The following is a 13019-nucleotide window of genomic DNA, read 5'->3' on the forward strand; positions in this document are numbered from 1 at the left end:
CCATCCTGGTAATGCATCGAACTCCGATTTATTGATCAACCCATCACCTTAAATAACAGTGTTAACGAACTTCATGCATATTCTGTAATCCAGGTTTATGATAGGCTAACAGAGAAAGCTCTAACCACTCCTTTTGTTTTAGAATACCTACAATTGTTTATCAAAAACAGAACCAGTGTTCTCAAAGCTTTCACATCTGTTCCAGGGTGTCATCTTTTCCCAGAGACGGTGTTCTGCTTGTTATGGGAAGACAGTCTGAGAACTTTATTGTTTATAAAGAGAGTCTAATTGTTTATAGAAATCAGAAGGCTGAGAACTGCGTTAGACTGCTTTACTTTTCCCTTTTACTTTTCTCTCAATTGTATGTCTCATGGCCTTATGTCTCATGGCCTTTTTCTTTAAGTCATTCTCCGACAGGAGCTGGGCACCAGTACAAGGGGGAGTTGGAGTAGGGCTGTTTGTTTGTTTGTGGCCATGAGGAGAGCGCTCCTGGCTTCCTGGATTCCCACATTGTCCCTTTGTTTCCTGCTTGCCATGTAAGTTGGCAAAAAAGCCACTTCCCTCCCGCTGTGCCCTGAGCCCTTCCCCAGCTGGGGGAGGCTGGGGGTGCACACTCTGCATGTCAGCAGATCTTCTCTCTGGTGCTGCTGAGCCAACAACGTGCAGGGAGCACCACCAGCCTTTGCTGTCCCCTCTGCCTCTCTGGGCGTCTGTTCTGCCAGCACTGCGTCCTCCTGCAGCCCCTGCACCGGGCATTTGCCAGGAAGGGGTGAAGGGCACACAGTCACAGCCCAGAAGAGGCTGTGGAAGAGCCTTAAGCCTCAGGTCCTGCACAGACACCTGCAAAGATTCATACCTGAAACCATTTGGGTGGAAGAAAGAACCTGGGCACGTTTCTGGCTTCTCGCGTGTGCCTTGACCTCTCGGAATGAGCCTCCATCAGTTAAGTGAAAGAAAAGGAAGCTCCAAAAAAATCAAAGCACCATTTATTTAGAACAATTCACAAAGCAATAGAACAGGTAGAGATTTTCTGTCCTCTTTTGTGAGATGTCAGGCTCACCTCACAGACTTAGTTTGATGGATGCTCTGCTGCCTACAAGCTATTTCCAGTTCAAGAAAGCAGAAAGAGTCTCTAGGAAGGACAACTGACCATGCCCTTCTGAAAGAAGAAGGGAATAAGCATATAAAATCGTCTGACAAATATGGTATATTCTGTATTGATCATGTCCTATAGATTTCAGTTCATGTTCCCATTCCCACCTCAGTATTCACTTTTGATATGCACTGAGTAGGTATCATGGTCTGTCTGGACCCGGACAGATTGTGGGGTTTTTTTCCTGGTTGCTTCATTAAATAGTGATTTTCAGTCTGACAAACATTCTGAATGCCCCTTGTTTCTCTCCCTTCACTGTGATTAGGACAGCAGATTACACAACAGTGAGTTAGAAGGTGATTATTACTCTGTATGCTGACAAACTCATTTTCTTTGACTTTCCTTTGGGTTTTAAAAGCAAACTGCCCTCCACAGATCTTATAAATCTGTGTGTTTTCTCCTTCCAGTCTGACTTTGTTTCATGAGCTGTGCCCAAAACTCCACTCTGTGTTCTTTCAGTTTCTCGGCTGCCTTTTGCTCCAGGTCTATTCCCAGGTATTTTTCCTCCAGGTCATACTGAGGCCAATGGACCAAGCCCTCCCCGTTGGGATTTCTGGAAATAACAGAAGGAAAAGTTAGTTCTCCATTTGCCAATCCATTGCTGTCAGACTGCTCTGGTTCAGAGCATTTCAGAAAACCAACAGGTGAGCCCAGCTGATGTGATTCTGGTACTGGAATAAATGGACAGTATTTTTTGAAAGTGCTCATCAGTGGAACAGGAAAAGTGTAAAAGTTGCCATTCCTTTTAGATCTAAAACTCTATTGCAGATGGAGTAACTACCCTTGGATTTTTTCTACCTCGTGTCTGCAGATGCTTTTAAAGGACCATTAAGAAGAGAAATTGCTTCAATATTTCTCTTAAATTCTGTCAAATTTCAGGAAGCACCACATATGTACTGCTTCAGGCAGGTAAGTGCTCAGGTATGGTCTGGGCAGCACAGACTGAACTTGAGCTGTAATTAGCACTGTGATTCTCACCCATTTTTAGCAAAGTTGGTCCAGTATCTCATCACAGTTCTGCTAAGTTCATTTTCTTCTTTTGTAGCACCTCCTGCAAAGGGAGAGATGAAAGGGCCACATTAGAAAATAACTAATGAGTATCAGCTGTATCATTGCAACACTTCTCCTGGTTGCCCTGAGGTGTTGGGGGTTTTTCTAGCAGAGACCTGCAGATGAATGATGTAATGCAAAGTATCTGCTACTGAAGACAGAAGATGGTTATGCTCATAATGATGCTTATGATATATAAGGTATGCTAATAACAGATATAATGATTGTAGTGCTTATAAAGAGAGAAATTCTATTCTAAAGCCATGCAGTAATTGAAAATAGAAATATTGAGGGTCTAAAAGGAAGATGGAGGAAATATGGGTACATCACCAGCTAAGAATGGCTTTCCAAAGACAAAGGCAATTTCAGCTCCATGATCTGCTTTTACAAACTCTGGTACCAAACCTTCCACGGAACTTGGCCGATGCTGGAATTCATAAAAGTAGACTGGGTTGCCAGCATCTAGAGGATACAGAAAAGTGCTGGTTTGAGAGCTGAAAATACTGCTCCAGACATGATAAACTTTCATGAAAAACTGTTTTGGTTAAATAAAACCACTACCAGTTTTCTGGATAGTGAAAAATGCAGCACACTGTCCACACCACCCCCAGACAGAATTGTACATCTGTTCTGAAGCTGCTGGGTACCTCTGTGGGATCTGGCCACTTCCACAGATGAGGTGACAAAGTAGACATCTCCCATTGCATCCAGGAGGCCATCTCGCACCTGGGCAGGGCTTTCTGCATCCCCCATGTACTCCTTGTACACTCTGTCAACAACTTCAGATGTAAGGCCCTGAAACAGCAATGAAAAGTATTATAATGATGATGAATATTGTAAGGAGCAACAGCAGTGGGTGAGTGTGGCCTCTGCACATCCCTGGCTAATCCTCACCAAGAGCTTTCAGAGAAAATCCCCAGCTGTGTCAGAGTGTGGCTCAGAGCTCAGAGTGGAGTTACACAGCTGTGCGTACAGGTGATCTTGGGGACAAGAGGGATGCAAGATCAAAGGATCAACCACCTTTAGATAAGCAGCAGTCAGTGATGCTGACTCTTCTCTCTTCTGTGCAAACACCTTCACAAGAGCACAGAAATCCTGCTGGATTTCATCAAATCAATTGATTGTTGTCAATGACCATAATTTCTTCTGTTCAGAACAAGCCTGGGCTATGCATTTCCAAGTTCATGGTGGAGGTTTGTGTCATTGATTGATCCTTGCAAGTACTGGCCCTGCTTCTAGAGTCCTTAATTCTTACCTCATAATCTGTACTTTTCTATGGAATAGCTTCAGGAGAGCACAAAGGCACCACAAAGCCAAGAGATTTGTAAATTACAGGAAGCAGAACCTCGAGAAACCTGAAGGAATGTGTCAGAGCACACCAAACATCTCGGGCTTTCCTTTCAGTGCCCAGCTACTGCTTTAGGAGGTTGTGTCCCATAGGTCTCCTGCCAGACCTGCTGCCGCTCTGCATGTCTTGCATAACCTGGGGGGGGAATCTAAAATGTCCAAGCGACCTTGTTTAGGGTTCGGGTTAGGGTTAGGGTTAGGGCCACTGGAGGTAACAGGAGTGCAGCACCTGTGTGCCTGTTTCTGCCCCAATTCAGGGAGCTCTCCAGCACAATGGCATTTCCCTGTGAAATGTGTCCCTCCAGGGGTAAAACCAGGCAGACCAGCCACGCAGCAGCACTGGGATATTCTGAAACTGGTCTCTTACCTTAATGAATAGTGCTAAGTTGCTCTGTAAAATGTGACGTGCAACATCTTTATCCAGACCATCCACAAAAGGAGGATATTTCAATGCCTGCATGATATGGGGAATCATGCTGAGTTCAAAATCTTCTAATCACAAAATGATGTAAATATCAATATATTTAGTTCCTTACCATAGGCATTACCCATCCAAATTCACAGTTATTTACTCCTATGACGTATGGGACGGCATTGATTGATTTTTCAGAGAGTAATTCCCTGGGATTCTTTGGAAAAAATACACCATCTACACATGCACTGATGAAAAAGTAATCCTGAATAAAAAGCGAAAAAAGAAACATTCCTTAGTGCATCCATTTTGCTTCCTAAACATGTTCAGGTTTTTACTGCAGTTCCAAAGAGAACCCAAGTGAAAATAAAAAACATAATGGTATCCAAGCCATCCTAACATTTTCTCTGACTGCTTTTTTGCACTCGGTAGAAGACTGTGAAGATTAACATTATATTTCAAATATTTCTGAAGCAGAAGTCATTATATTGAATTCACATGTTAGTTAATTATGGCCATGGATGTGTGGAACAGTGGGGAAAAACCACTTCTGTATTGAAGTTTGAAAGACACATAAGCAATGAGATAGGAACTTGTAAGTAGGACATAATATGTGATTTGATTTTCAGCTTCTCCAGAATCATCTGTGCTGTTTCATTTCCTTTCCCTGGTTGAGCATGACAGCAAGCCACAGGTAGCTCCAAGTGCATGCAGAATGAAGGGCAGGAACCTGTTTGCAATTTTCAGGCAAGGTCTCATTGCAGATCTGCAGTGCTGTCATGTCCTGAAAAAGTCAAGAACGTCAGATTTTACATCCACTTCAGGTTCTCCTAATATTACATCCCACAAAGGGTATTCTCTGGGATGAAAAATTCTGAGGTGTCTTTTAAATGCAAGAAGAATTATTTCACCTACCATTTTTTGTTTTATCTGTAGTAGTTCTTCTTCAGTTTTTCCTCTCAAGCATTCAACCATTGCAGCTGAACTGGATTTTTCACAGCCAGAGACAGCAGCAATTTTCTGCAAGCAGTGAGAACAAACAGTTTTGGACACATTTCCTCTGTCTGGCTCTATGAGAGGCAGACAGAGGAGTGCCAGGAGCACTGCGAGTGCGGCAGGAGCAGCCAAAGCTCCTGCACAAAGGATGCTGAAGCCTGGCTTGTCCCAGCTCCTGAGGGAGGGCACTGGAAGCCCTCACAATCCTTCACACCACGGGCTGGGCAGGAGGGGAAAACCTCTGCCTCCAGGTTTTCTTGATACAGAAATATTCTGAGACAATGCTGGTAAATAACAGGCTGGGCTGAGAAGGCTGGGTGACATAAAGGAGTTAGAGAATAAGCCATCTGCATGGCAACAGAGAGCACATTCTACCACTCTTGGTGATGCTGTTTTGGCTGGAGCAAGAGCTGCCATTAGAGACAGCTGTCTCTTTGATGTACCAGCTTCCAGGTTCTGAAAATTGTTCCTTGCAGTTGAAGTGAAAAGAAAGGGCTGGAAGCCTGTAGTTCTCAAATTTAAAAAAAGCTGAATAAAGTCTTGTTTATTTGCACACTACAGGCATCAAACAGGAGGGGAAGAGAAGAGTATTCAGAGTCTGATACTGTTTTCCAGCCAAACAGTGTAAGTTCAGTTGTTTTGAAGACACTACATGTTACAATATTCCTTGACATTTCATTTTTCTCTCATTGGGGATGTATGGGTTTTTGAAAAGCAACACATTATTAAACATGTACTATTTGCACACAGAAATACTGTCTTTCATGACTCCTTTGATTCACAAGAAATGTGAATTCACATAATTCAATTCTTTGGACTGAACAGTTTAAGATATGCAGAACTATCTGGAAAAAGGAATTAAAATTACCACAAGTACCCACCTGTGCATCCTCGTTAGGCTGGTCAGTGAACAAGCCCAGGGCTGCTGTGCCACTCTCTGAAATGGCCTTGTGGAACAAGCCCTTGGCCAGGGGAGATAAGACCTGTGAGAAAGCAAGGACAAGCATGACAAGCAGTGTGTTCTCCCCTGGGATTTTGGGTTTCAGTATCAGCAGTGGCCATTGGGGGCATTTTGAAAGCCCATGTGCTAAGAGTGTCCCTGTGCAGCCTCTGGCCACAGCCCAGCTGTGCAAAGTGCTTTGGCAGCGCTGGCAGGGATGGGGAGCTCAGGGCCTTTCCCTCCCCTGCCCTTTGCTCCCAGGGCCTCCCAGCAGCACCCTGCAGGGCAGGTACAGATGGGATGTGCCCAAGGCAGGCTGGCTCTGCTGCAGAAGGGCAGGAAAGAGCTTTTGGCCACGGGAAGCAGGGATGTGCATGCCAGGTACAAGGAAGCCTGGCTGGGCTGTGTGAGCTGTACCAAAGTGGGAGCGACTGGAGAAGGAGAGAGTCACGGCCAATGTGCTCCGTGTTGGAGTAAAGATTTTACACAATCACAGGGTCACAAACTGCAGGGCTGCACCAGCTGCCAGAACTATTCACCTCAATCACTTGGCACATGTGGCTGTCAAAGCAAACAGAAATTATGCAAGAGTCCACAACTCCTCCTAATGGACTTTTCTCATGAGATTAGACTTTGACGGATTTTATATTGGGAAAAAAACACAAATCAACGAAAATTTCATTCAACAGATGAGTAATAACCTTCTGTTCCTTAACCACAACATTTGAGTATGAAAAGGACAAATTATTATCATTAAAAATCTGTGTTGTTCTGCTTTGTTGTGTTATCAAAGACCCAGGTGATGTGTCACTGTAACCCTGTCCCTTTTCTCTTGCTGACTTCCCATGCAGATACTGAAAATGGATGGAGGGGTTTTCCCCCAAGTAATTACAATTCGTGATTACTGGGAACTTACAAGAGCAGAAACACTGATTCCTCCTGCAGATTCTCCAAAGATAGTGACAGATCCTGGATCTCCTCCAAAATGCATGATATTTTCCTGAATCCAGCGAAGAGCCGCCACTTGGTCTAAATATCCCCAGTTACCTCGGGCATGCTCATCACCAGTGCTGCAGGGACAGAACAGATTTGTTCAAGTGCTCAATGCAAGCCAAGAGGCAGAGGAAAACACAGTCTGTGGTGTGAGAAATCATCTGCCATTCTCTACAGAGAACTTCCCTCCAAGACTGACAAATGGATGGCTCGGGCACCCCTGACATTGGAGCAGCAGCCCCACAAGAACAGACCTGGAAGCTGCCTTGGCACTGGAAATCATCCCCAGTGCTGCAGGTGCAGTTCAGAAATGTTTCTTTGCATAAGCAAGTCTTCTGCACTTCTCTTTACAAAGGCTTTGCACACATCCTTTTGGAAATCACTTAGGAAAAACTGACATCAACCAACTTACCTAAAATATCCAGCAATACCGAGTCTGTACTGAATTGTTACAACCACCACGTTGTCAAATGCTGCAAATACTGAGCCATCATATGATGAAGCTGCTCCAAAAACTAATGCACCTCCATGGATCCATACTAGGACCTGGAAATAGAAACAGAGGATCAACCCAGCTCAGGTAAGAGCCCCCAGTGAGAAAAACTAAATATAGCCCATGATACAACATTTTGTGCTATTTCACTCCTATTCTTACAGAATACATTTCACAAATTGCAGAAATCATTCAAATCTGAGGCCTGCAGGGCTACAAAATGGCACTGCTTTTGTTAAATGTTTACACTGTGTCAGTGCCCTGTGACTTTGGAATGATCCTTTGGATTAAATCAAGCACTGCTTAGCTAAATGGCAATACAATTTTACTTGTAAAATAGGATTTTGTGCCTCTTTAATTCCAGCTAATATTTGCTGGGACAAAGCATGTAAGTTGTTCATCACTACAAAAGTGCCCCTGCATGTCTGCTCATGGCAGCGGTTGAAGTTTTCCTGTCAGATAATTTTGCTTAAGGTGTTATAAAGATTTTGCTTACAGGCAGCTTCTGCTTTTCTCCTGTAGAAACAGGTGTGTAGACATTTAGGTACAAGCAATCCTCAGACACTTTCAGAGGAACTTTCTCTTTTCTGTTGGTTACCATATTTGAAATAAACTGTCCTTTTACTGGGTCCTGTAGACACCTGAATAAATGCAAAAGTAACAGGCAAGAGAATTCACTAAATCCTGAAAGCTGTGAAGAGAAACGTTTTTGTACTTCCACAACAAAGTGCCAACCAGAAACAGATATCCAGCACACGTTTAGATTGGTATGTGAAATACATATGCAAATCTAAATGAATTATTTGAAGTCTCCAACAGCTTTTTACTTTGCAATGGTAGATATTGGACTTGAGACACTAAACAGGGCCAGTAGAACAACTCAAGGGAGTGAGACATTTACAAGGTAGATTGGAATTGCTGTGCATTTCCTATGTGCCCTTTTAAGCACTTGACTCAGCAGTTTCCCACTAACGTTGTGTTCCAACATTTCCTCAGCTCCTTTCTGTCCCTGCTCCAAGAGTTTCCAGTGATTGGTAAGGGCTGGCCAAGTGCTCCTGAGGCAGAGCATTGTCTGTAAGTGCTGCTCCATCTCAGCTCTCTCTGATGCCTGTCAGAGAGCAGCTGCTGGCACAGAGAGCAGCTCCCAGAGTGTCTTTAGAAATGCATCCACTGGGACAGCTGCAGGTGCAATGAGGGGGCACCAAGGAATTTGTCTTCATGGATGGCCCTGTGAGCACATCAGAGTCCTGGAAGTGCCCAGAGCTTAACATCATGACAGGGTCAGTGGTTTGGTCATGGCCTTACATTGGTGGGTAGGAAGTGGCGTCTCTGACACCTTCCCATGGCTCAGGTGGCTGGGGTTCAGAAAACCTCAGTGATCCAACGGGAGGCTTAGCAAAAGGAAGTCCCAAAAAGACATTTACAGTCCTCTCAGCTGTGTCCACGTGGAATTGGTACCCTCGCACTCTCCCGTATTTGGTCTCTGCTTCTGGTTGTTCTGTGGGACAGCAGCACAGAATCACATCACTGCTCTGGTTGTAAGTAATTGCTAGATTTGCTACTTAAATGTACACCTTTAGTGCACTTAGACAAGTAGTTTTTGTACATAAAGCTTCCACAAACTCTCATCAGCTTTAATAGTACACTGTCTTAATGTGCTATTACATTTTACTCTTTTATTTTACTAATTTGATTACTAGTGTTTACTCAATTAAATTTTACTAGTGTTTAGTCAATTAGATTTTAATTGTATTTTTAAAATTTAATTTTCAATTTATTTATACACTTTCACTTTTATCTTTAATAAATCATTAAAGCTGACATATCTCAGCCTTCATATTGATTGGCCTGTATATTCATCTCCGTCAGGTATATAATTTGCGCTGTCTTACATGCATTGGGGGTTGCATAGAGATCTTAATATTTCTTTGTTTACCCTGGGGTGTTAGATAAAAACCCATGTCAAGATCTGTGTGTAAGGTCTATAACCAAATACGTATCTAGTACTGCGGCTGCTGAGCCTCAGCAGGCAAGATTTTGGGACAGGGATTTTGCAAAGAAGGCAAGTAAAACAAATGACTGAAAGCAAATTAAAAGCTGAAAAACTTTTACTACTGCAGCTCAATTTGTGTGCCCAGCTCAGCCCAGGGTCTGTACCCATCTCTGCTCAATGTTTGTACCTGCCTCAGCCCAGGGATTGTGTCCAGATCAGCTCAGGCTTTGTGCCCATCCCTGCCCAGGGTTTGTGCTCATCCCAGCCCAGGGTTTGTGCCCATCCCTGCCCAGGGTTTGAGCCCATCACAGCCCAGGGTTGTGCCCATCCCTGCCCAGGGTTTGTGCCCATCCCTGTCCAGGGTTTGTGCCCATCCCTGTCCAGGGTTTTGCTCATCCCAGCCCAGGGTTTGTGCCCATCCCAGCCCAGGGTTTGTGCCCGGCTCTCGGCTGGCCCCGGAGGCAGCTGCAGGTGCCCTCTGTCCTGCAGCTGCTCGGGCCGTATCCCCGGTGTTTACCTGTGGCCACCAGCGCCGCGGCCCCGAGGCAGAGGATCCAGGCCAGCCGCGCCGTGTCCCTCGCAGCTGCCATGGTGCCACTGGCCCCCAGCCCGCGGGCCGGGCCTTTATAGGCTGGGCCCGGGCCGCCTTACGCAAGGCAAACCCGGCTGAGGCGAGGCAGCGCTCGGGCTGCGAGCCAGGCCGGCACTGCCGGGCCCGGCCCGGGAGCGGGGAGCCCTCCTGCCCGCGGGGCTCCTGCTGCCTCCCCAGCGCTCCTTTGCCACGGCAGTGCCGCAATCCCGGGCACCGCGGCCTCCAAGCGCTTTGCAAACGGCCCGGCATTGCCGGGAGCGCTGTCCTGCTGCTGCAGCACCTCCGGCTGCGGCCCCGGGGGAGGCTTTGCTCAGCCTGCCCCGCACACACCTGCGGGGCACCTCGGCTCTGCTCGCTCCCATTCACTGCCTTTGGGACTGAGATCTGCGGGTGGGAAACACAGCCTAGCCAGGACCAAACCAGAGCCCTGCAGGTGTACTTTCACCAAAGTAAACGTGGAGTCATTTCTATTCTCAGAGAAGCATTTTCCTGACAAAACCACCAATACTAGAAAATCCCCAGCTTTTTCCTGAAGAATGCAGGATACAACTCACTCATTTCTGTGTGTTCAGGAATGTTTGGAGTTGTGTTGCAATGCAGTAAAAGCAGAAAGAGATCAGCATTTGTCAAGTGGGAGCAATATTAAAGGGTAGTATTTGGGTGGTAACTATAATGCCTCTGGAAAATCCAGAGGATTTACTTTGAATAATTTTCACATGTATAACTGAAGGATGATATGAAAAAGAGAGAACAGAATAGCTGAGTAGAGATTTTGTGCTCACATAAACTAAGAGGTTGTGTTGGTTTTATGCAGGTATTAGGCACTGCCTTTTTGTTTCAATTCTAACTCAGTAGCTCTTGCCCCAGAAAGGCAGTTTTGCAATTTCTGATTATGTGAGTTCTCAGTTCTCAGAAAGAGCATTTCAAAGAATGAGCTGATCCGATGAGAGAATGGTTGGGGTTGGAAGAAACCTCCAAGCTCTACTCATGCCACCTGTGCCATGGGCAGGGACACCTTCCTGTCCAAGCTGGCCTTGGGCACTGCCAGGGATGGGGCAGCCACAGCTGCTCTGGGTGCCAGATCCTCGGCAACTTCAGAGGGGGAAATCTCTTCCATGCATCTGATTTAAACCTACCTCAGTTGGTTTGAAGCCATTCCATTCCCCCTTGTCCTGTTGCTACATGCCCTTGGCCAATGCCCCTCTCCATTTTCCCTGGAGGCTGCCTGGAGCTCCTGCAAGGGGCTCTGAGGTGTGCCCAGAGCCTTCTCCTGTCCAGCTGAACAACCCAGCTCTCTCAGCCTGTCTCCACAGGAGCGGGGCTCCATTTCTCCAGATCCAGTCCTGCTCACACCTCTCTTTACAGCTCAGTGGCTCAAGGGAGCCACAGTCTTCAAATTAGCTCAGCCCATCTCTTTTGCTCCTGTTAGTGCTGAGTGCTGTGGCTGTGCTTGTGCACTTTCCTCCAAATGCTCCTTGTGCACTTTACTCCAAATCTTCCCCTGTGTATGTGCACAGGTGTGATTTACAGTGCCTGGAGATAAACCCCAGCCAGCTTTAACCTGGCTGCTCGCAGGGCAAACTGGAGGCAGGCACTGCAGGTGACCCCAAGCAGTGCAGGCTGTGTCTGCAGCCTGTGCTGGGTTTGTGGTGGCTCCTGAGCCCTGCCCCAGGGCCCTGCCCGCCCTGCCAGGCTGTGCTGGGTGCAGCTCCTGAGGCTGAGGGCACGGCCAGTGCTCACTGTGCCCTGCCAGATGGGCAATGCCGTGAGTCTCAGCTGCTGAGAAAACAATGAGGACTGGAAACCCACCTTAAATTATAGTAAATACACTGAAAAAGATGTACCTGTTAAGAGAAAATTCCTGTTTGAGGTTGCAAGTGAACATTTTGCTTCTCGTTCTTTGGTTTCTGATGACTTACAATTACTAACTTCCACACGGGACTCAAATCCACCAGATATCTGCTCTATTCCATCAAAACCCCCTTCCTCTAATAACTTCACAAACATATTTGTGCTTCTTAAATTATGATGTTGTTATTTTCAATTTTGAATCAAGCATAATTAAAGTTCTACAATTTTGTAGTGGTCAACAAAAATCAACAGGACCCGCACTGCTGAAAAGTCTTCTATGCAGATTCTGCAGCTGACAGCAGCTTTAGCTACAAACAAATCCAATGCTGTCCTCAATCCAGGCAGAAGACGCCAAAAGTCCTCACTGTAACCCCTTAGTTAAATATTTCACTAAGAAATTATTTACAGGAACCATGCTCAACAAGTGTTTTTCAGGCAAACTTTACTAAACCTTCGGGTGTCTTTCCATCACCCATCTCTCTAGCTAAAATCCCCCAAAAAATAAACTCCTAAAAATGCAACTGAAATGGAAGGAAATCTTTAGGCCTGTAAAGGAAAAAACATGGAATGTCATGATCTAAAGTCCTGCCACGTGGCACAGATCTTGTTTCAGGGATTAACCACCCACTGCACCTCCTGGAGCCCATGAACACTGCTCAGTCCCTGAGAAACAGCTGAGCTAAAAGCACCTTGGAGTAACTGCAGCTTTGGCAGCACTGGGTGCACTGCACAGCACCCCAGTGGTTCCTAAAGGAGCTTCCAGACAATTGTCACCAGTCAGGTTTAGTGAGAGTGCCATTGAGATTCTCAGCTGGCATACAGGAAAGCACACAATTCCTTCAGTTTCACCATGAACTGCAGACCTGTTCTCACCTTTCTGACATCATCTGCTCCAAATCAAGGCACTCTCTCTGCTGATACTCCTTCAGTAGGTTATCTGCATGATCTATATGAAGGAAACCCATGTAATCTTCCTTATCCACAACATTGATGTAGAAGGGCTGGAACACAGGAGCTGAAGCAGCCATTGCCATCACCATGTCCTCACTGGCTGCAGGAGGTGTCTCCTGGGCACCTGGGCCATGGGCAGGGTCAGACAGGTGGAGCTGCTGGAGCTGGGATGCACGTGTTCCATGGGGTTGTGGTCAGAGACAGGGATGACACATATACACACACATAGACACACACACACACACACA

The 13019-nt window shown here is 45.9% G+C and overlaps 1 protein-coding gene across 1 annotated transcript; it reads right to left on the reverse strand.

Moving 5' to 3' along the window:
* Positions 1-1078: 1078 nt before the first annotated feature.
* On the reverse strand, positions 1079-9975 carry LOC128950996 (fatty acyl-CoA hydrolase precursor, medium chain-like). The gene is made up of 14 exons (XM_054296122.1): positions 9895-9975; positions 8690-8882; positions 7881-8025; positions 7304-7437; positions 6815-6968; positions 5840-5941; positions 4878-4982; positions 4693-4746; positions 4087-4227; positions 3918-4004; positions 2851-2998; positions 2534-2665; positions 2132-2204; positions 1079-1706 (listed from the first exon to the last, which is right to left on the reverse strand). The coding sequence occupies exons 1-14, from the start codon at positions 9965-9967 to the stop codon at positions 1532-1534; spliced, it is 1716 nt and encodes a 571-aa protein (XP_054152097.1). The 5' UTR covers positions 9968-9975; the 3' UTR covers positions 1079-1531.
* Between the last annotated feature and the right edge of the window lie 3044 nt (positions 9976-13019).

Source organism: Melozone crissalis, unplaced genomic scaffold, assembly GCF_028551555.1.
Source record: "Melozone crissalis strain CALT ecotype California unplaced genomic scaffold, PUWL_Pcris_2 ptg000007l_1, whole genome shotgun sequence".
NCBI lineage: Eukaryota > Metazoa > Chordata > Aves > Passeriformes > Passerellidae > Melozone > Melozone crissalis.